Raw genomic sequence first — 23,261 nt, 5'->3', positions numbered from 1 at the left:
ACTCGTTTCGGAAAAGCCCCGCCTCCTCCGGCTCTAATTGGTAGCTGCTCCCCCCACGCCCCAGTCCTACCAGAGACTCGTTTTTAGCCGTGCGATTGGGCAGGAGCTTTGAGGGACGTACACTAGTGGCCAATAGTGATATGGATTGCGGCATAGAGTGAGCCGATGAGCACCACTCAGGGCAAGGCGGCCTAGGGCTGCTGGGGTTTGTAGTCCGTGAGCCACGGGGTTCTCTGGCGAGTGGGTTGGGGGCTGGCGATGAGGGACTACAGCTCCCAAGGAGCCCTGGGACCTGCGCTTCCGGCCTGGCTAGGCAAGCACACCAAGCGCCGGGGCAGCAGCTGGAGGAGGCGGAGGGGCAGGAGATCACTATGGGCCGGTACCGTCCAGCCGCGGTCGGGCCGCCGCCGCCGCCAGGTGAGTGCGGGGCCAGGGATCTAAGGGGCCGGGGCCCGCGGGGATGGATGGGGGTCCCGGCCCTGAGGCTGGGGAGCCCTTGGGTGAGGGCCGGGGAATGGAGGGGGAGGGGCTGTGGGGGGCTGGATCACGAGGGGGAGCTGTAGGGTGGGAGGGAGGGAGGGCTGTGGGGGGCTAGATCACGAGGGGGAGCTGTAGGGTGGGAGGGAAGGCTGTGGGGGGCTGGATCACGAGGGGGAGCTGTAGGGTGGGAGGGAAGGCTGTGGGGGGCTGGATCACGAGGGGGAGCTGTAGGGTGGGGGAGGGGCTGTGGGGGGCTGGATCACGTGGGGGAGCTGTAGGGTGGGGGAGGGGATGTGGGGGGCTGGATCACGAGGGGGAGCTGTAGGGTGGGGGAGGGGCTGTGGGGGGCTGGATCACGTGGGGGAGCTGTAGGGTGGGGGAGGGGCTGTGGGGGCTGGATCACGTGGGGGAGCTGTAGGGTGGGGGAGGGGATGTGGGGGGCTGGATCACGAGGGGGAGCTGTAGGGTGGGAGGGAGGGAGGGCTGTGGGGGGCTAGATCACGAGGGGGAGCTGTAGGGTGGGAGGGAAGGCTGTGGGGGGCTAGATCACGAGGGGGAGCTGTAGGGTGGGAGGGAAGGCTGTGGGGGGCTGGATCACGTGGGGGAGCTGTAGGGTGGGGGAGGGGCTGTGGGGGGCTGGATCACGAGGGGGAGCTGTAGGGTGGGGGAGGGGCTGTGGGGGGCTGGATCACGAGGGGGAGCTGTAGGGTGGGGGAGGGGCTGTGGGGGGCTGGATCACGTGGGGGAGCTGTAGGGTGGGGGAGGGGATGTGGGGGGCTGGATCACGAGGGGGAGCTGTAGGGTGGGGGAGGGGCTGTGGGGGGCTAGATCACGAGGGGGAGCTATAGGGTGGGAGGGAGGGGCTGTGGGGGGCTAGATCACAAGGGGGAGCTGTAGGGTGGGGGGAGGGGCTGTGGGGGGGCTGCATCACAAGGGGGAGCTATAGGTTTGGGGGCTGGATCACAAGGGGGAGTTATGGGGAAGGTGGGGGGAGGGGCATGGGGAGGCATCTAGGGGTGAAGGGTCTGGGGAGGGGGGGCTGTGGGGGGAGACCTGGGGAGGGGGTGTGGGGCAGGCTGCAGGTGAGGAGAATAGGGATGGGATCTGTTGGGGGTGGGGAAAGGCTGTGGCTGGTTGTGTGACAGGGGCACTGGTGTCATCTGTTCCCAGCGCTGCAACAGGGGTGGAGTTTGATCTCCCCCGCATGGTGGCGGCCGGACTTGCTGCTCGGTGCAGGGTCTGCTGCGGGAGCTCCTGGTAGATACTCAGCACCTCAAGGGTTAAGAGGCTGTTGGCCTCTATGCACGGGGGTTACACTGTGAGTTGTTTCAGAGTAGCAGCCATGTTAGTCTGTATTCGCAAAAAGAAAAGGAGGACTTGTGGCACCTTAGAGACTAACAAATTTATTAGAGCATAAGCTTTCCTGAGCTACAGCTCACTTCATCGGATGCTGTGAGTTGTTGCACTCCTATTGGTTAGCCTTGCCGGGGGAATGACAAGCCTGACACATTATTGCAACAGCTGTTCTATGCTGCACCTGTGTTTAGTTAACTGACTGACAGCTGTGTGGAGGTGCTGAGTGCTGCAGTTGGCCACTGGATAAAGCTATGCACAGGGCTCTCTTGGTGGCTGTTTCCTTGTCTTTTATTAAAAGTTAAATCATTTGTTAAATCCCAATAGGGGATGTGTGACTGTCCAGTGCACAATAGAGCCAGGTCTCCTGTCTCCTTATGGGACATAGGCCTCAATAAGTCTTGACTGCATCTCGCTCTCCCTATCTCTTATCTCAATACTTTCTCTCTGCTAGGTGCTATTTTATGTATTTCTTTATCATACAGTACATTTCAAATGAATATTGGCTAATTGTGTTGCATGTCCTGCCCCTGGGGCATGTGCTGCTGATTGTCCTCTATTTCTCTTGATCACCTCAATGATCACATTTCCTTCAGGTTTGTGCCCTTAGCTTTCCCATTACTTGTCTCTCAGTATGCATTTAATAGTAAGATTCTGCAATTGCCTCAAGGATATTTTGGTTACAGATCTTCCTCTTTGGGGCAGAGTGGAAAATTGCTCTTTGAATCTTTCATCTCAGATCACCTCTTCAATTCCGCTTGATTTTCATGCCAATGTCTAGTTGCCGTGCATGTTACCAGAGCCATTTTTTCCTACTTGATCAGATTTCAACCCACCGATCTTTTTTGTTCTGTGGAGCTATGAAGTATGGGCTCTCTTTCAATTCAGCTTGCCTTCATGCTGGGATCCCATTGTAAGTCACTAATCGAGAACCTGTCTGCTGTATGCTGATAGACATGAAAGGAAAGATCAGTGTAGACCTCAACAGCTGTTGATGCACATGTAACAAGTAAAGAGCAAGTTACTGTGTTCTTCCTGTGAAGATTAACTACACTGCAAAGAACTCTTGTGTGGCATTAATGTATTTTCTGAACTTTGAAAATGGTACCAAATCCTTTCTTTCTGCTCTGGTAATTTCAGTTTTTCTCCTTAAAGTCCCTGTGCAGTTTTAATTCACCTCTCTCCTAATCTGATTAGCATTAGTAGTAAGTACCTTTGCATTTCAGCATAGAATGGCTGCTGGGTGAGCAATCTCTTTGTCGAGCTGGAGGATCATTTGGTTACATTTGCTATGCGCTCTGGGATGGAAGGGCTGTATAAGTGGGTGAGGGCCAGACAGTGCTGTGATTACTCTTGCCATGCAGAATGGGGGAAAGCAGGTCAGCCATCTCCATGGCAGCATCCCTACCTGCTTCTCTGGATGGCCGTCTGTCTGAGGGAAGTGGGTAGGTCAGAGAGACTGTGCATTGCCCTTCTTCCCCTCCCCACTGGCTCTGGAGAGTTTCCCACTGAAACTCCTAAGGGTAAGCACTAGCTGAGGACTGGGTTGTGTTGCCAGGTAATGGTGAGGGGGACACACAAAGACTCTACGCCCAAAGACCTGTGTCCCTGCAGGATCCTTGCTTTGTTCTGCAATTTCTCCCCAGCAGAAGAATGTAGAGAGATTTTCTTGGAGTTTCTTGGCCCCATATGGATATTACTGCCCAGAGGCACAGATCTGCCAAAATCTCTCTCGTGCATCAGGTGAGATGAAGGAATGGAAATATGTGTTAACTACTTTCCTCTCTGTGCATGCATGGCCACGTAGGCGAGGAATTGATTTGTATCCATATGTATGACAATGAATATTTATATTCATACATTTATATTTACATACATAAATGCATAGGGTTGTTCAGTTGGCTAGGGATTTTAAATAATTCTTGTATATAGATATCTACCTGCCATGAGTGTGAAGGGGTTAACAGTGCAATTTTCTGAATAAGGATAAAAAATGCATGTACAAATAAAATCTATCCAGGGCCTGATTGATATCCATTGAAGTCAATGGAGAACCTCCCATTTACTACAATGGGCATTGGTTCAGACACGAATCTGTCTGCAGTAGGCATGCTGAAGTAGGTATGTGATAACAGGAGTAAGTATCTGGTAAATCGGCTGTAAAACCTGTAAACCTGCAGTAAAACCTATGATAGGCCGCACTCCTCACAGAGGAAAACCATTCTGGACCTAGCAGCTGTTGTAATGTCTGAAATAGAAAGTGAGCCATTGGCCCCCAATGAAGGGTCCATGTTGACTTCAGCTGGCACTGCGGGATCTTGACACCTCTGAAAATGTTGACACTTGGTTAGGTGCTGGAATGTGTCGATTTCGGGCCTAACTTTCCACACCCAATTTTGAAGATTTTGAACCCAAGCTCTCTGGGAAAAGCTGAATGTAGCTAATCAAACAGTTGTGACTTATGGCTTTAAGGGTTACCCAGGAATATAGAAGGCTGGGTTGTGGATGCTTTGTTGACATGCTGACTATGTTCGTAATGCTGCTTATAGCAGAGAGAGCTGAGAAATGGTGCTGGTTTCAGGCAGGGCCTTGTAGGATTCTGCAGGGAATCGAGGAAGTGCGGGTTGCAAGACATTGCTTCCTGCACCAGGTCTACCTGATATAATTTCTGCACTAGTCAACACTTGTCACTTACAAGCTTCAGTTTAAATCTTATGCCCCCAAATCTCTTTTGCATACATGTTGCTCTCCCATTTGTCCAGCCTTGTCACTCTCCCAGTCAGAAGAAGATGAACTCTTCAGGAATGTAGGGGCAGCTGAATCTAGCCAACGCATGAAGGGCTCACTGATGTAGGTGTCAGCAACTGGGACAAGCTTGAACATTTAAAAATAAATTCAGCTCCAAGTTCCTACATTGTCAAATTAATTGCTATTAAAATCCACTCTTAGCAAATCGCAACAGAGGGTTCCTTCACCCACTGGCAAGAGCTGGGAGTTTTGTTCCCATTAGTTAGCATTTGTGCAGCTCTTGGAACATGCCAAGGTTGCTATTATGCGAGCTGCCAGGAGCAGAAGCCTGGATACACTTTCTTTAAATAGGAGATTGCAGCCGCATACAGTAACTTGCTAAAGAATCTCTTTGTTACAGGTTCCTCTGTGTGGCTCCCTGGGACTTCATCTGCCCAGTCTCTCCCCAGCAGGAACTCTGCCGGGTTTTGGAGCAGACCATGGCGCTCTGTGACAGTCAGGGGATATGGTGGGAGGAGGGACATCTGGCACCTTTGGAGTTCTGAGAAAGGGAGGCAAAAGGTTCCTTGCAGCCAAGGCTCACTGGGCACAGTCTGAAGGGCTCCACATTGTCGGAGTCCGAGTCCAGACACTCCCCAGAAAAGAAGTTTGCTCCATTGTAGCCCAGCCCTATTCTGCTCAGTAACAATCCCTGCAGTTTTCAGAGTAGCAGCCGTGTTAGTCTGTATTCGCAAAAAAAAAAAGCAGTATTTGTGGCACCTTAGAGACTAACAAATTTATTAGAGCATAAGCTTTCGTGAGCTACAGCTCACTTCATCGGATGCATCCGATGAAGTGAGCTGTAGCTCACGAAAACTTATGCTCTAATAAATTTGTTAGTCTCTAAGGTGCCACAAGTACTGCTTTTCTTTTTGCGAATCCCTGCAGTGAAGGCAAAGATCTGGGCAGAGAGGGATTAACCCTTTCCTTACCAGTCCATCCCATTACAGTTGTTTAACCTATCTGTAGCTGTACCGTGCTCATCACTGGAGAAGCACTGAGGTGAGTGCATTATGCAGTCAGCTCTTTGGAACACATTCAGCAGTTACCACTTCAAGAAATCCGCAGTTATCATTATTCATTGTATTACCGTAGTGGCTAGAGGCCCCAACTGAAAATGGGGCTCCATTTGCTAAGTGCTGCACATGTATATAGTAAGAACCGGGCCCTGCCCCAGAGAGTTTAGAACCTAAATGGACAAGATGGGAGAAAGGGCTTGGTATTTGATAGTGAGGAACTGAGGCCCAGAAAGATGAAGTGACTTGCCCAAGGACACCTGGGAAGTTGGTGGCAGAGGAAATTGATCCCAGCTCTCCAATCCCAGTGCCTTCACTCCCATGCAGTGTGGGTGGAGCTTACTGCACTATTTCCCAGAGTCAGACTGAGAAATGCCACAGTAAACTCAAACATGACAATCTGGAAAGTGCTGGATTTGTTTTTTGGAGTGCTCTGCACTGTGGCTGATCTTGCTCCACTGCAAATAAAATGCCTCAGCAAGGTGTAGCTAGGAAAAGGTAAAGATTAGTTTCTCTCTGGTGAAATATTCCTAAGTGGTGTTGGGCAACCAAGGCCAAACTGATGCACAAAAGGGTAGGTGTAAGCGTTCAGTGAGTGAAAATAACTCCAGAAAGGAAGCCGAAGAGATGTAGTGGTGTTAGGTAACAGTAGTACCTGTATTAACGCCTGCACGGCCCTCAAAGCTGCATTCGTGCTGCCAGGGTGAGAAACACAGAAGCAAGAGATCTGGGAGGTTGTTCCGTTCAGTTTGTTGTTCTTGATTGTGCAACTCCCAATAAGGGTAGGACCTGCTCTGCGGGAAGCTGTGTCATGTGATGAGCTGGAGGGGAATTGTGAAGTGAATATGTTTACTTGGGACTGATTCTGAGTGGTGCTGAGGATCTTGCAACTTCCAGTTGACTTTAGGGTGTGCTGTGGGTGCCCAGTACCCTCAGGATCAAGCCCTTTTTTATTATGTTTGATCTTAACAGTCCCTTCTGGTTTTAAAATCTATAAATCTTCCATTGTGGTAATGTTAGTCTTTCAGACTGCTTATGGCCCCGGTCAGACAAACACACCTCCTCCATCCGTGTCATCTGAAGGACGCAGGGGAGAAGATCCTTCCCAGTCTTACTTCTGTACCCTTCGATTATGAAAACAAGCAACATTTTAAAATCCTGCTTGCTTTTCACCCTTTTACGCTGCTTCCCACACACTCTGGTGTCACTTTGTTCTCTTTGGGCAACGGATCCGGGCCTGCTCGGTTTCCCAAACTGGTACAGTCCCATCACTGTGGCGTTGGGGGTCTCAGTGCTGCATTCGAAGATTTGAGGGAGGAATTTTCAAATGGGCCCTGCACTGGGGCCTAGCTCAGCTCCCACTGAAGTCCAGGGTAAAATTCCCATTGATTGAAATGGGAGCAGAATTAGGCCAGTGCAGGGCACATCTGAAAATCCCACCACCAATTTAAAAAACAAAGCCAAAAAACACGTGTTAGTCCAAATGTCACTGACAGAGTTTTGGTTCATTTTGGATGGTGCAAACTGTCCTCTTCCCCTTAACGCAGCTTCTCTTGAGCTTCAGCTGAGTCAACAGTGACTCTTAGGAGCTAGGAGAAAACATAAATAGGGGTTTGATTTGAAAGCAATGGAGAAAGGGCCATGTGTGTTTCCCCTTGGAGATCACTGGCTGCAGCAGGGGCAAACCTAAAATCCTACGACCAGATTCTTCTCATTGGAGCAGGTTTCACAGGCTTGTAACTATAGTGAGCTGTCTCCTGATCTATGCCAGCTATGGTAGCTCTTCAGACAGGCTCTCCGCTCAGTAACAGGGTTGTTTGTGATCACAACAATTCCAGTCACCCCAGCGTCCCTGGGCAGGTCTGCAAACCGTGAGCTGCCGTTTATTAAACTGCTAAACGCTATGAATAGTTTAAGAATTTCTGCCCTTCTTTGGCCCAGTTCTAACATCCCTCTGGAGCGAGCACTGTATATGTACTAAGCTCTCCTGGGAGGTTTGTCAGGCCAGAGTAAATCCTTGTGCGGGGAGGGTTTTCCTTGCTAGTCTAAATCGAAGCCAAAATGGAGAGTTGGGATTGGCTGAGCTGTGGGATTTTTCCATCTGAATTTACATATCACCCACTTCTCTGCATGCCTTTCTGTTTACATCACTTAAGAGCCAGCGATACACACAGACACGCACACAGATAGTGGAAGAGACATTTTGAAAGAGTAAAAGTCTGCCTGGAGCTGGAGCGCTTTGTCCTGGGAGCCACTTGGTGAGCTTTGCTTCTTGCTTCCAGCTCGAATAGCCCGAGTGAATTTCGCACAAGGTAAAGCCCTGTGAAAGGAGTGTCCTGTGCATGTCAGCAGAGTTTCTGTTTGAAGCACAGTCGGAAGTTGGCTCTTGTTTTTTAGAAATCAATGACAGGTGAGGGAAGTATTATGCCTGTTCATAGCTGTATGCAAAGCTGAGTAAGGAAGCTGAATGGAGCTAAAATTCAAGTTCTGTTTGGAAGTGGCTGTTACCCTTCACCTGCACCTAATTGCAATACCTTACGATATCTTAATGTGCTGGTATATAAGGTCAGCTTGATGCATCATTAACCCTTTCCTGTGCAGTGATCGGGGGACTCTACATTTCCAAATGCTGTCACAAATGCTAACTAAAGAGGTCTTATATGTCAGCTACTCTTAAAACTGCCACTCCATTGTAAAGTGCTCTGTGTTATTTAAAGGAAACATTTGAGTGTTTTATTAGTATGGGAGTTGGTACATTTTCGATCTAAAAGCTGCTTCTGAATTTCTGCGCTTACATTTGGAAATCACCATTGTCACAAATTTATCTGAAGGAATCAAGGGTCTGTTTTCAAGTGTCAAAGTGCACGGGGTTCCTAGGTCCATTCATGGCTATCTTTTGCAATCCCTGCGATCAGTAGTCTGTATTTCCTTTGCTCTGATGCCAGTTGAAAGTTTCTCTAGCAGTAGGGTTGGTTGGCTTTCATTGTATCTGATTGATTGTTTCTGTTTTAAGCAGCAAAGTTCAGGGAGATGTAGTAATATGAGCAGACAACTGAAACGCACTGACATTTTTCTCTTCTCATTGCTTTTGTGACACTTCTAGTAAGGGGACAATGGTGGGCATATTTCAGATGAGTCTTTAAAGCAAACCAGTTGCACCCAGAACATGGGTAAAGCAAGTCATCCAATTTCAAAGCGGTTTAAAAAAAAATGGATGCTACATATGTTTGGGTAGGATTATGGCTTGTGTTTCTCAGAATGCCTTTCAGCCAGAGAATCCCCGTAGATTTCTTTAAATGGAATTGCTGGACCCTGCCAGAGGAATGCAGCCACCATTAGGATGGAACATAGTGGCTGTTTAACAGCGGACAACGGCAGTACGCAACAGTTTAGGACAGGAGGTAAAGAAGAAATAGTCATACAATTGGGGTGAGTTTTAAGAAGGCAGAATGCAATGTGCTGCTTTTAGAGTCGAGGATGAGGCAGGTTTTCTACCACTTGGCAACAGTTCCCTTGATATTGACAGGGATTTCTTTGATCACTTATTAAACTTTACCACTGGGTATTTGGTGGTGTTTAAATTTCTTCACAATTCAAGTGAAAGATGGCTTTTAAATCCACTGCAACCAATGTGAGTCAAACACCAAAGGTTGGATTGATTGAGGACAGATTAGCTTCTGTTCAGCTGCTGCTTTTTCACAGGCAAATTCCTCTGCCACAGAATATTTGAGGAGCCTGTGTATGAATTGTGGGAGCTGGGGAGGTGAGAAGTGTAGGGGCTGAGATCAGGGTCTGTGTTTGTACAGTAAGTTCCTGGGGTTGTTATCACTACTTCTGGGTTGATCAGCAAATTCTGACATTCTGCCCAGAGTAGGCAGCTGTGCTTTGTTTCAGATGTGTATTTCTTGCGCACATATACAATACCACCAGGACTGAGGTTGGTGTGGATTCCTAGGGGAAGCTTTTTCCCCCCAAGTTTCCTAAAATTAAGTCGGGGAAAGCATTGTGAAGCATAGTTCTTGTTTTCAATGCTGCAAGATTGATTGTGACCTTTGACCTCTGATCTAAGCTGTGATGTGATCTAAGGAAAAACTAGATGCTTTATCCCCCTGAAAATTATTTTTGATCCAGTTGTAAGAATGTGTACAAGTTATTGATTCAGTTTTTAAAACAAAATATTGCAAATAGTTTGTCCATAACTAAAGCTGACTATTTTCTAGAAGGGGAAAACCACTTCAGAGGGACTCGGAGAAGAAGCATGATGTCTGAGCCCAGCAAAAGAACACACACAGACTAGAAAGGCTGATTCTGTTCCTGAAGAACAGAGATCAATGCTACAAAGCCTGTCGTCCTGCATGGTAGTAACTGGGGCCCCTTTTATTGTACCTCTTTTAACAATATTTTGCATTTCTCAAGCGCAGTCTGTTGGTTGATCTCAACGCACTTTCTAGACCTCTCTAAAAGACTTGCAGTAGCTCAACCAGAAGTCACAGGCTGCTGCAGGAATCACTTGGTGAATTCTCTGGCCTGTGTTGGACAGGTCAGACTAGATCATCATAATGGTCTCTTCTGGGCTTAACAATCTATTAATTCAGCTTCACAGCCCTTTGAGGTGGGTATTGTTATCCCCATTTACACATGGAGACACTGAGACCCAGAAAGGTGAGGTGACTTTCCCAAGGTCGCCTAATGAGACTGCAGCAGAGCCAGGAGTAGAACCCATGAATCTGGTCTCCTTTGTGCCTTAGCCACAAGGCTGTCCTTGCCTGCTTTTGCACCAGTCAAGGATTAAATAAACCATATAGCCTGAACACAGTCGTAGAGAGACCGAGTCCCCTCCAGGACAGAAGTTGTGATCCACTTACAGTGGAAGGAGGCTCGCACTGCTGATGGCTGCACTGTCTCTGTGTTCTGTGCATAGACTTGCAATTTCTAGGGCTGTCTCTGTCACATGCACACAGGTAATGGCTGAGAGAGAGAGCGAAGGCTCTCCTGAGCCCTGACGTGTGACTCTGTCTTCGGGTATCCGGAATTCTTTATCAAGTGGAGAAGGTGTGATATCTCCAGAGATGTTCAAAATCCACAAAGCTGGCCTCCTGCTTGGTAACCAGCCTTTCTAGAGGGATGCCCTCCCTTGAATCCAAGAGCCAGTTCTTAACAGAAGGTAGCTTTTCAGCTTTCCATCAGACAACGTTTTTTGGCCTGGAAGTAAAACATAGTCAGCCCATTCTTATTGCAGCTTGGCAAAGTGGAGAAAGCTCAACCCATGACGGCAGATTCTGTGTGGATTAACTGACCACCCAAAAACTGACTCAGGGAAGAATTCTGGGTATGAAGAAATGTGACAGAACCTGGGAGATGTAGTTACCGATTCCCCATCATCTCGTCCCCCACTCCAAACACGTCCTTCCCTTTCCATCTGCATTTGGCCCAGCGTGCTCGACTGTTGGACCAGCTCACCATTTATTTCACTTTGTTGCCCTCTCTCGGCCTTGTAATATTCTTTCCTAGGTGCTGTGCAAATAAGCTAAAGAATGTGTAACCCTCCAGTACAGACTTGTAGAAGTTTATGATTTTGTCATTAAAATACATGCTATGAACTAAAGAAATTCTATGCCTCAGGGGCTCACACGAGATACAGTAAGAGGGGACACACACATACACACACCCGCCCGCCCCCCGTCCATCCTCATCCATACACTGGCTGTGTTCTCTAGCAAACAGCCCTCCTTGGTATCATTTCAGCAGCGCAACAATTGCAGCAGCATTGCGTAGCATTAGAGACAACTCCACTGAAGCTGGGAGGGGGGAGGAAGAAAGATACTCATATGAGGCTTCTTAACTGGACTGTATGGACCATTCAGCACATAAAATTGGGAGGTAGTTGCACATTCCTTGGCAAATACCAGATGTTTTGCAGTATGAGGTTTCCCATCAACCAGGTCCTTCTTCTTAGGTGCAATTCTGTATCTAAGGAAATGCATTGGAGGGTTTCTGTCCCACCCCAGTGAAAGTATCCACATCACAAAACCCATCACGCCTCTCAGCCTCCTATGGCCCAAACATGGAACACAAGTTGGGATGTAGACCCAGAAAGAGAAACAGAACTGTATTCAAGCAGGAGGATGGAAATACTGGGAGATTCCTTCTCTTGGGTAAATGGCTCTTCCTAGACTTGGCCTTCCTGCGTCTATTTCTGTTGTAAAGAGGTACAAGTGAAAGGGAGAGGATGCCCAGTTTTTGGGGAGCTCTAGGACCAAAAAGAGGGACATCCCTGGAAACGAGCAGGTTCCCCGTTCCCGCTGCCTTGTAGGCAAGTGCATGAGAGAGGCTAAAGGCTAGACTGGCCATAGGGAACACGCTCCCCTCTTATGCAGAGGTGCTCCTCCTGAGCAGGAAGAACAGGAGGACTTGTGGCACCTGAGAGACTAACAAATTTATTTGAGCATAAGCTTTCGTGAGCTACAGCTCACTTCATCGGATGCATTCGGTGGAAAATACAGTGGGGAGATTTATATACATAGAGAACATGGTTGAGGCATCTTGGCTTGGGAAGGGCAGTGTGGGAAATTCCCATTGCTACTGACTCTGCGGAGAGAGGGTCGCAGTCCCTGTGAGCTGTCAGCCAGCCCCAGATTTTTTGGCTGGGTCACTTACACAGGAATTCTGGGACCTAAAAGTTCAGTGTGAGTACTTGAATCCAGCCCACCTCCGTCACTGCAGCTGCTTACGGTCAGTCATGTGATTTAGTGAAAGGCTGGCCCGATTGCTTCCTCTTTTTGATTTTCTCTTGGCTAAAACAGGGAAGCTGCTTTTAGAAATAAGCTGCATGGCAGAGGAGCTCTACAGACAGCTGGATCTGATCAGGCTGGATAGCTGTCCTCCCAGGCCTGTCCCTTTCCTAAGGTATGACCCCAAGGCCTTTGCCTCTAGCTGTGGCCCCTGGCCATGTGAACTGTTGATGCTTGCTTGGCTTTCTGGTGCAAAATGGAGATGTCCCTTTCCCTGCAGCAGTTGGTTGGATACCCCCTGCCCCTGTGGGAGATGACCCTATAAAATCCTGGGTTGGAAAACTCAGCGAGGGTCTCCAAAAATCAGGACTCTAGGGCCTTCTCTGTGGAGATCTGCGGGGGGCTGCTTGAGCGGACACCTAAGGCCACTTGCTTTTCTAAGCAGCTGAGAAGGACGTTGCAGTCCCAAGGATGTTGTTATTCCTTGTACATCTTTTATTCTAAAGGCTTCCTTTGGGATCACGGTGTGCACGTATTGTGTATAACACAGACTACATCATGGCATTAATACGACCTTGGGGCAGCTGGCCCCTTCACCTCAGGATGCAATTTTTGTCCTCCTCAACTGTGCTTGGAGGGGGGAAGTTGAAAGAAAATCCAGCGTGCTGTAGGGAAGTGCGGCAGATTCATCAAAGGGTGCTCTTCCTTCTGGGCTAGAGTTGATTCACTGTCCCTGCTTGGCGTGAGGAGGATGTGGCTTTCGGATGTAAAATCAAAGTCCTGCCACTTGTGGCCATCTAAGATCCCATGATAATTTTTGCAAGAGTCGAAAGGTGCTAACCCTAGTGGCCTAAGCAAATTCCAGCTTGAGTCTTTGACATTTGGCCTCCCTGGAATTCCTCTGGTGTCATTGGCTGGGATATTCTTCATTTTCAGTCTGGCAACTGTTCTATAAGGTGGCTGCTTTTTCGAGGTGGCTGCATTTCAGGACTCGGTGAAGTGATTCCTAGGTATGGTGGTTAACGTAGTCTGGGATGAAAGATGATATAGATATAAATATAAATCTGAGTTGTGGCTGCTGCTGTTCTGTAAGTAGTCGATATTCCACTCAGCATCCTGCCCATTGCTTGCATTCTGCTGGTTTGCTGTTCAGGGAAGACCTGAAGCCGACTCCCATCTGCCTAGCTCGGGGGGCTGCTCAGCCAAGGAGATGTTTAGAAAGAAGAGTGGAAAATCCCAGTCTTCTGGCCAACGTTCCCTTATTTAGGGTTGGATCTAAAGGCCACTGAAGCCAATGGTATCTTTCCGTCCATTTGAATGGGCTTTGGATCAGCCCCCAAGAGGGTGTGTACTTTCCCCATCCTTGATGTACCTGCTCAGTTCCCTTGATGATTCAACAGTTACACACTCCCATCTGGAGAGGACAGGGAACCAGGGCCCCACGTGTCTTGCAATTACACGACTGCACAATTTGCCTCTAATTGTCCTTCCTTTGACTAGTCCATCCCTGTGCCCCACACCAGAGCTTCCCTTGTGAAGTCTCCATCCCGTATGGTTGCAAAGAAACCCTTCCAAGGGAGAGAGAATGAAATGGATTCTGCCTGAGTCTGCACGCAGCCTGAAACATTCCCCAAGGAGGCAATTTGCTTCTCTTCATCTCAGGGGGGTATTTGTTCACTGTGAGCCTAACGAGAACACATTAAATGTCAGCTCTTTTAGCTCCGCTCACTGTGGGAGGAACCTCAAGCAGGAGTGCTGCTCCCCTGCTGCTGGATGAAATGATGGGCACTGGAACGGAGGGAGAGGGCAGGGAGCAGGTAGATGCTGCCAAGGTTTTCTAGGGTGGGGAATCACGAGTTCAACCGCTTTCCCCCAAATTTAAGTCCCCTCTGCTCCTGCCCTAAAGGATGGGGGAAAGGAGAAACATCCCCTCCCCAACAGCAAGAATCTCAACTGCTTCCTGCTTGCCAAAATACCACACCAACTCCTGCACTTCCTGGGTGCCCGAGCCCCTACCCAGCTCCCCCTTAACCACTCCTGCCAAACAATTGCCCACTGAATCCTTGCCCTCTGTGCTGGGGCTCGTGCAGTGCACTGGAACTCGGGGGTGGGGGGCAGCACAAACGCAGCTGAGCTGAACCTAAATCACATGGGGTGCTCGGCTGTCTGCATAAGCGCTGGCACCCTGGCTGCCAGTGGGGCTGGGAACGGTTGGAAATGGGCACAGCGGTATCCTGGCCTGGGCAATGGGGAGGAGACATGCGTTTGCATTAGGAGTTATTAATACAGTAGCACCAGAGGCCCCATCGTGCTAGGCACTGTACAGCTACATAGGAAGAGATTGTGAACTCTGGGAGAAGGATTCTGAGCAGACTGGCCAGAGAGAATCAGTGGTTTGCCCAAGGGCACACAGAGAGTCGGTAGCAGAGCTGGGAATTGAACTCTGGTCTACTGAGTCCCAGCCCAGTGCCTTAACCACAAGCCCATATTATTTTTTCCCATTCTTTGAACTGTACAGAGATACTCACGACCAATTGCCAGGCTCTTGGTGGTGTGCAGCACCGCGTGAGACTCTGCTCATCTCTGGATTGAAGCAGCGCTGTGCTGTTCGTGAGACCACTCCAGTAACTCTTAACATCTCCTACGGGATGTGGCATTTGAAAGTGGCCAGCGCACTGCTTTCAAAGAAATGGAAAATATTATCCCACAATGACTTTTTAAAACAGTCTCCGGTTTCTTGCTTTCTTAAACCACAGCCTGTTCCAAAAGTTTAGTTCTAGGGAACAATTCTTTTCCCAGGACTGATCTATTGTACTGTGAATATTGGACAGTTTTGCAACATGGAACCTAAAAACTGTACAGTGTGTCCTGTCAGGCAGGGCTGAGTGGTGTCCTTTTGGCTCACTAGCAGAATGTTTAATTTAAACATGGCCCGGCACGATTGTCATGCTTGTAAGGCCTGATCTACACTTAACAGTTAGGATGCAACAGCTACCTAGGTGAGGGGTGTGAAGAAACCAGCCCCCGACTGACTCAGTTATGCCAACTTAACCCCAAGCTTAGATGCAGCTGTGTTACCGAAGAATCATTCGGAGTGACGGTGTTCCTGCACCGATGGGAAACCCTTACCGCTGGTGCAGATAGCCTCTGCACTGCACAGTTATGCCGGTGTAGCTATGGGGACATACCTTTGCCAGTATAGTCTCGGTCGCGTAGAGAAATCTGTAAGTGCAAATTTAGACTAGGTTGTTGGGTGTGTTGTGGTAGCCCACGAGGCAGTGCTCCATTGAGCCAGTGCTGTACAAACTCAGCACAAAGACAGCTCCTGCCCCAAAGAGCTTAAATTGACGTAGTGCAGAGACCGCATTTAGAGCCCTGGAAACTGAAGTCCTGAATGGAAGGAGCTGCCAGGGTAGGGGTCTGTCTAGTCTAGTCTCATCTTCAGTGGTTAGTGCCAGCTGCTTGGGAGTAAAATGGACCAGAAACACTGTGCTGGCCAAATAGGCAATAGCTGGCCAGAGCAGATGTTTCTCCCTATCTGACCTCTGTTAGTTTTGGCTCGTGCCCTGAAATAGGAGGGTTTGGCTCCCTGTTTAGTTTAATTATTTTTGTCCTCTCTAGTTGACCTGGAGATGTTCTTCCCTGTACAAATCTCTGATCCTGCATTGAATCCTCTTAAGCTCTTGGACTCTGTTATCCAGTGGCAGCGAGTACCAAAGGATAACTATGCCTTGTACAAGCATCTTGCCTTTCAAATTCAGCTGTCCCCTCTTTATCCACCGGACAGATACAGGAATGCAACCTTCCCTGCATTGTCCATCCCCAAAGTGCCTCAGCCTTGACGCAGAAGGGGAAGCTCAAGAGGGGAGCTCTGTCTCCTGGGCCCTGTGAATCCTTGTCTGCTCTCCTGAGATTGCTGTCATGTAAAACTGGACTGAGTGATGACCCCTATGGGTGTTCCATGGTATTGCGCTGTAGTGGGCCCACACATTGAAGTTTCCATCATTGGAGCAATTAACGTACAATACTGCAGGGTTTTCTCTGTAGTCTGGGAAGCCTCCGAATAGCCATCAGATGGGTGACTAAAGTTCTCCACAAGCCCTGGTCTGAATCTGAACTGGTGAGCTAGAGATGGCAGGCTCTGCATCTCATTCCCAATGGCCTGAGGCACCCAGTTCATGACATGCATTTAACATGAGTCTGTTCACACCAGACAGTTGTTAGTTGTTTTGAACAGAATTTGGGATGGGGCCTTGTAGCGACTTGGTGTGCCTGTTTGTACTGCAAGATTGTGGGTGTGGAGAGCCTGGCACCCTTTCACCTGGAAGATGTCGCCTCCCCTAGGCTGAGAGAGGAAATGCTGCATTACTTTAGGTGAGGAGATTCAATATCATTGTGATCGGTCTGAATAGCAGGCTCAGAAATAACAGCTAGGGAGGACTCCCTCTTAATTTGCTCCACCCTCTCCCCATCTCTGTCACCAAAAGTGTCATGCTTTTCTTTACATGGGGCCCGGAACCCGCCAAATAAACAGCTCAGTGTCTGGTGGCTGGGCTTTGCTGTTTAAACAAAAACCCACATGAGCTGCCTTACTGTTATAAGCCAAGGACTGATGTGTGCAGGGTGAGAACCACGCCCACATGGAGTCCACTGAAGTCAGTAGGCATGCATCTGAGCATCAGGACCTGCTCACAAAAGTCTCGTCCCCGGATCAGGACCCAGGACTCCTGGCTGACCTTACAGTAACAAACCAGGACTCCAGCCCTACATTAAAAAGCCTGGTGATTGTGTACTATCGAGCCAAAACCATGTGGGCACTGCTGTGAGTTATAAGCTCCCAAAGGGTTTGTTTGTGTCAAACCTGTCAGAAATAATGATATTAAAAAGATGGATAAGTACCTTTGTAACATTCTCTTTTTACCATGAAATTTGCTAAAACAATGAATTGGTTCCATGCCAGCAAATGTGTTCAAACAGGATCGGGCTTCAGCCAACCCTAAAGAAAGCAAACTCGGAATTTTCAATGATTGTTTGTGGGCAATTGTGCAGCTTTGCAAACCTGAACCTAGTGAAATAGCTTAACCAGCTGAATAAGGGAACAGGGGTCTGGCAGCTTCCTGTCCTAAAGGAGCTGGAACTGCGAGCGAGATCCAGGAATCACAAATAAAGGTTGAATTGAATAAAGGTTTCTTTCCTGGTGTCGTCTGCCATGCGGCTCGGATCACGCTGGAAATAACCCCTTAACTCTCCAGCCTGGGCTGTCTCCCACAATGCTTTGCCAGTGCCAAGCAGCAAACCCCTCCAGGCATTGTGATCACTCAGTCACCAGCATGCAGAGACACACCCAGCTAAGGTGTGTGAATGCTCTCGTGAACCATACACAAGGAAACACCAGCAAGCCTCCCAAGTCCTCCTTTGGAGCAGGGCAAGTTTATTAACTAGCTCACAACTTCATCAAAGGAAAGTGGACATGCACCAGCCTTTGTAACCTGAGCAGATTCCCCACGCTCTTCAGACAAACTCCCTGGTTAAGAGAAAACGTTACAATAAGTGTATTAGCTACACAAAGATAGATTTTTCAGTTATTATAAGTGGCAGGTATAAAAGGTCAGAGATAGTTACCAAAGACAATAAAAGGTAAAAAGAACAGGAGGACTTATGGCACCTTAGAGACTAACAAATTTATTAGAGCATAAGCTTTCGTGGGCTACAGCCCACTTCATCGGATGCATAGAATGGAACATATAATAAGAAGATATATATATATACATACATACATACAGATAAGTTGGAACTTGCCATACAAACTGTGAGAGGCTAATTAGTTAAGATGAGCTATTATCAGCAGGAGAAAAAAACTTTTGTAGTGATAATCAAGATGGCCCATTTAGACAGTTGACAAGAAGGTGTGAGGATACTTAACTTAGGGGAAATAGATTCAATATGTGCAATGACCCAGCCACTCCCAGTCTCCATTCAAACCCAAGAATAGTATCTAGTTTGCATATTAATTCAAGCTCAGCAGTTTCTTGTTGGAGTCTGTTTTTGAAGCTTTTCTGTTGCAAAATTGCCACCCTTAAATCAGTCTAAATCCTAAACCTTATTTGACTAACCAGTATTTGGATCAAGTAGTTTTTCTCACCCCACTGGATGTTACTGGTAGGTTACAGTCCTTAATACACAGGCTTCCCATTTAAGCCTGGGACCATCTCCTCAGTTCAAAGTCTTTGCCTTCCCAGTGTTTTTGTTGCTTTCGCTGTAGGTGAGGGAGGAGAAAGGTAATCGCATGGTGCCACTGTCCCTTATTTTATACGCTCAGTCCGTGTATCTGGAAAGTACTAGCCCAGACATGTCCTGGTGGGCCATGCTGAGTCACAGTTGAACAATCCCCCCTGGTGAGCTGCTTGCATAACTGTCCTTGAATTGTAAATCCCTTGTTCCCCTGCTGGTCAGTGACTGGTGTGATGATCATTCTGCGCCTGCCCCAGTGTTGGTCACCTCCTTTGTCATGGTCACTGGAGAACTAGCAGCGGGCAACTCCCAAACTCACAACATATTTCACTAACAACCATACTGCAAAATCTCATGACTTCATGCACACAAACAATATACATATTTTTGACAGAACCATGGGTTTCAGCAGATCATGACCTTTCCTATAATATCTTACATGGCATGCTTTGCATGAAATATCACAACCATGTATGAATGATGAATGTGGGGGTTACAGGGCACTACTTTAAGGTCCAGTGTGTCACAGAGGTCTAAGCCTCGACGTTAGAGTGAATGTGGACCCTCTGGGACCAATCCTAGCAGGGTCTGCTCAGCCCAGTGTGTACGCTTCACTGTGCGAGTCTCCTTCAGATGTAGCTTTAAAGCCTGAGGTCCTGCTTGTTCTCTAGGGGTGCAGAAGTCCCCCTACTGCTTTTCTAAGATCAGGTTTGCCCTGGTACCTGTGGCAAAATTTTCCCTTCTGCTGTTGTGCACCCTCCTATATACTTGCTGCCACTCTCCACCCTAGAGGTGGCTGCATTTCTGGGGCGCTGTTTGTACAGAGTCTTGGAAAGCATTTTGGGAAATGGAAAATAGAATTCTCTCTCATGCTCAAGCCATTTATCCAAGTAGCTCTAAATCGGGTTCTCAAACTGGGGGTCGTGACCCCTGAGGGGATAGCGAGGTTATGACCTGGGGGGTCGTGAGCTGTCAGCCTCCACCCCAAACCCTGCTTCACTCCAGCATTTATAATAGTGTTAAATATAAAAAAGAGAGTTTTTAATTCATAAGGTGCGGGGGGCGCGCTTGCAGGCTTGCTGTGTGAAAGGGGTCACCAGTACAGAAGTTTAAGAACCACTGGTCTAGATCTCTCAGCCTTGTACAAACTCCTCGGAGTGCCATTTCCATGTGGATAACCAGGTAATTATTTGGGATCCATTTCAGATTACACCATCCCATCATGATAGCTACATATGTAGGGTAGAGGCTGGAGGAGAGAAGGGGAAAGCGGCAAAGGATCTGCATTAGGGGAGAGTAGCAAGTGGGTGTCAATTTGGGAAGGAGGGAGAGAAAGAGGACTAATGGAACTATGGAAGAAGCGAGGACCAGGAAGGGAAGAGAACAATAACTAATCCCTGCAGAGAGAGCACCTCTTCTCAGTCACGAGTGAGCTGTGCTGCATCATGGATCTTACACTTTAAAGAGACTCCTGTGTATTGTCACTGGTGGGACGCTGTCTCACCAGGGCAGACTTCTGAGTTCAGAGCTGTCTGTTTGCCCCTAAAGCATTGAAGCTACGTTTTTAGAAATGGCTAATGATTTGGGGCCTCTCAGTTTTTGGGTGACCAACTTGACACCTTTGAAGAGATCTGGTTTTGAGAAAGGGCTGAGCATCCACCCTCTGAAAAGAGCTCTGACTCCTTTAAGGCATCTTAAGTTAGAGACCTGTGTTCATCAGTCGCTCTTGAAAGCCTGAATGTAGTGTAGCCATGTGTGGACAGTATAATGTCAGAAGGTGATTCATGGGTTACGAGGGACGTTCTTCTGATCTCCTCTGCCCCTGCAAAAATAACCAACCCTCCAACTTTTTGTTCTTCCTCCAGAGCAAACTTCCCATGACTAATAAATGCTGGCCTAGATTATGAGCTCAAACAAGAGCGCTCGCTACAATCGCTTCTCCAGTGGCGCAGCAAACATCACTACGTCTGAGAACACTAACGGAGTAAGGAGCAGAGCAGGGGCGAGAAATTGGTGGAAGGGGGGAAGAGGAGAAGTATTTCTGGCCTCTTACACCCTTAAATTTGGCCCTTGGGGCTGTGATCTCCACAAATAAAATCTTAGCAATCTTCTTGTGTATTTTACCAACCTTGGCTGAGTAGTAATCCCCAGTCTGTGCCCGATCAATATAAGAACATAAGAATGGCCAAACTGGGTCAGACCAAAGGTCCATCCAGCCCAGTATCCTGTCTTTCAACAGTGACAAATGCCAGGTGCCCCAGAGGGAGTGAACCTAACAGGTAATGATCAAGTGATCTCTCTCCTGCCATCCATCTCCACCCTCTGACAAACAGAGGCTAGGGAATCCATTCCTTACCCATCCTGGCTAATAGCCATTAATTAACTTAACCTCCATGAATTTATCCAGTTCTCTTTTAAACCCTGTTATAGTCCTAGCCTTCACAACCTCCTCAGGCAAGGAGTTCCACAGGTCGACACATGGTGACATTAATTCTGCCTTCCTTTCAGACGAGAATGGAAACAACTTTTGGGCCTGCCTATTCCGCTGTGACCACCATCACGAAAGGTGAGCATCTCGCTGCCCTGGAGCACTGCAGCCTTGCCGGAAGGGCGACTTGCTGCTCCGATTGAATTCTTCCTTCGCTGCACAGATTGAAGTGAACCAAAGCTAGTCACTGCGCGTTCACTGAGGGACAAGCAACAAGTCACATGCGGTCCCAGCCCAGCTTATTCTAGGGCTCTGATCACCAGGCAGGACAGAGATAAGTGTCCGTGGAAATGCATTCCAATCAGTCATACTTCACGGTGGTGCGGGGGAGCCCCTGCTCTGCCCAGGACTGCACAGCAGTGTCCGTTCTCTCCCCTGTTCCAGTTACAGTCCCCTCCTTGTGACCCTCCCAAGCGCCTGCTGTTAGGGTGGATACTTTCCATCTTGCTCTCTGCCCAAATATGAATTATTTTGGACAGGTTGAGCAAAATCCTCTCAAATTGTTTTGATTTCAGCAAGGGGGGGGGACTTCACTTTTCCCATTTAAGAACAAATAAATCCTTGCCCTTTTTTCTTCATTTAAAAAAATAAAGTGCACAGGATCAAAGAAAGGGAGTCCACAACCACCCCAACCAAAAGTCCCCTTTAAGAAGACCCTCAAACCTACCCCAGCTGACAGAATTCTCTTACTGCTCTGGGAAGCAGGCAGGCTTTCTCCCTTTTCCTTGGGCATCAAGTCAGGGAAGGAGCAGCTTGCTGGAGGGTGTAAGGCCCTTATCTTAGAGCCTTGAGACAGAGCAACCAAACTTACCATCAGCGAACAAAAGTCTAGGCCAGGCTGGTGTCCAGGGGCCTGCAACCCACAGCATCCAACATGACTTCTGGTCCCCTGAGTGCTCAGCTTCCCTTTTCCTGTTTAAATAGCCCAGCATCACTGCAGGGCAGGGTGCTCCTTGATTGCTCCCATGCTGTCTTGCCTGTAAGCGCCAGACTATCCCTTAAAAGGTACACCCCACCTCACAGGGCTCCAGCCAAACGGGGTAGAAGCAGGGCATGAACATAGACCTCACAGAGGACCAGTGGCTTTGCTTGCCTTGACAACATTGGTTTTGCTTTAGCAAAGCTAAGACTCTCCTACAGGCGCAAATGACATAGTAAAAGGAACACTCACGTTATAATGCATACTCACAAAGGGGCGGAGTAAAGTCACACTTGCCACTGTACCTGTCACATTTCCAGACTTTTGAGTAGTTACATTTACAACCTTAGTGTAAATTCGTACCAAGCTGATCTTTATATGAACGTCTCCACTTTGGGTATAGCAGCCTTCCCTGGCGCCCAAGGAATATCCAGACCTCCCCTGATATAAACAATTTACAAGAGGGTAAATTTTAAGACTTTTAAGACTATTTTAAGTCTATAGCTCTAGTGGAATGTCTGTTTCTCTTTCTTGCTGGGCCAGCTCCCCTCAAGGAAGTATTGGTGATAAGGTATTGATTGCACTGCCCTTCTTGGGGCCTCCAGGGGAGAGAGGGGAAATCCCTATTCCTTTTCTTTCGCTTCTCCTGAGTTTGCAGCAGCGTTCGCAAGAGCCCTCGCTCGTTAAAGGTGCCGCGAAAAACCTGAAATGTTTCTTTTGCTTTAAAGCTGATGGGACCAATACCTTTAAGCAGCACCGTAGGACTCCATCCTCATCCAGCACGCTCACCTACTCCCCGCGAGATGAGGACGATGGCATGGTACGTATTTCACGGGAGTGACCTTTCTGATCCCACTCGCAGGGAAGCGCGTTGTCTTGATTATCCCTTTTGAGAGCACTCTGCCAAGCAAGTCTCGATCAGGGCATGTGCAGTTCCTGGACAGGACAGTAGCACAGCTAGACCTGTCTGGTCTTTGCCTGGTTTACTGGAGATACAGAATGGTGCGACAGGGACCTGTGAAAGGGCAGGTAAGTATCGCTGTCCCTGTTTGGCAGGCAGAGAGGTGGCAGTGCTCGCTGATGGTCGATATCAGAGTCAGGATTAGACCTCCGCGTTCGTGGATGCCCCTGTCTGGTGCTCAGACCGCGAGGCCATGTGTCTGTCAAGCTCTAGCAGTTTGTAGCTGGGGTTAGATGTATGCGTGGGACTCTTCAGACTGCAGCCTTAGCTTTGGAGGCGATGGGCCTCATTTTCA

The 23,261-nt window shown here is 48.4% G+C and overlaps 1 protein-coding gene across 6 annotated transcripts in view; it reads left to right on the top strand.

Moving 5' to 3' along the window:
* Window positions 1–241: 241 nt before the first annotated feature.
* The window catches only part of TRAF7 (TNF receptor associated factor 7), a 46,330-nt gene continuing 23,310 nt past the window's right edge, over window positions 242–23,261 (top strand). Inside the window, exons 1-4 of one of the 6 annotated variants that reach the window (XM_038417883.2) lie at window positions 242–417; window positions 20,464–20,582; window positions 21,107–21,164; window positions 22,734–22,825. In XM_038417883.2, the coding sequence (XP_038273811.1) occupies window positions 20,502–20,582; window positions 21,107–21,164; window positions 22,734–22,825 (231 nt within the window). In that variant the 5' untranslated portion in view covers window positions 242–417; window positions 20,464–20,501. Of the gene's footprint in view, window positions 418–5,550; window positions 5,623–5,682; window positions 7,949–12,400; window positions 12,543–19,639; window positions 19,781–20,463; window positions 20,583–21,106; window positions 21,165–22,733; window positions 22,826–23,261 lie in introns of those variants that run through there. The other 5 variants (XM_043493209.1, XM_043493207.1, XM_038417886.2 and 2 more) reach the window with 5 other exon arrangements.

This window comes from Dermochelys coriacea, chromosome 10, assembly GCF_009764565.3.
Source record: "Dermochelys coriacea isolate rDerCor1 chromosome 10, rDerCor1.pri.v4, whole genome shotgun sequence".
Lineage (NCBI taxonomy): Eukaryota > Metazoa > Chordata > Testudines > Dermochelyidae > Dermochelys > Dermochelys coriacea.
The sequence above is the reverse complement of the archived record's forward strand: the minus strand, read 5'-3'. Positions and strand labels throughout refer to the sequence as shown.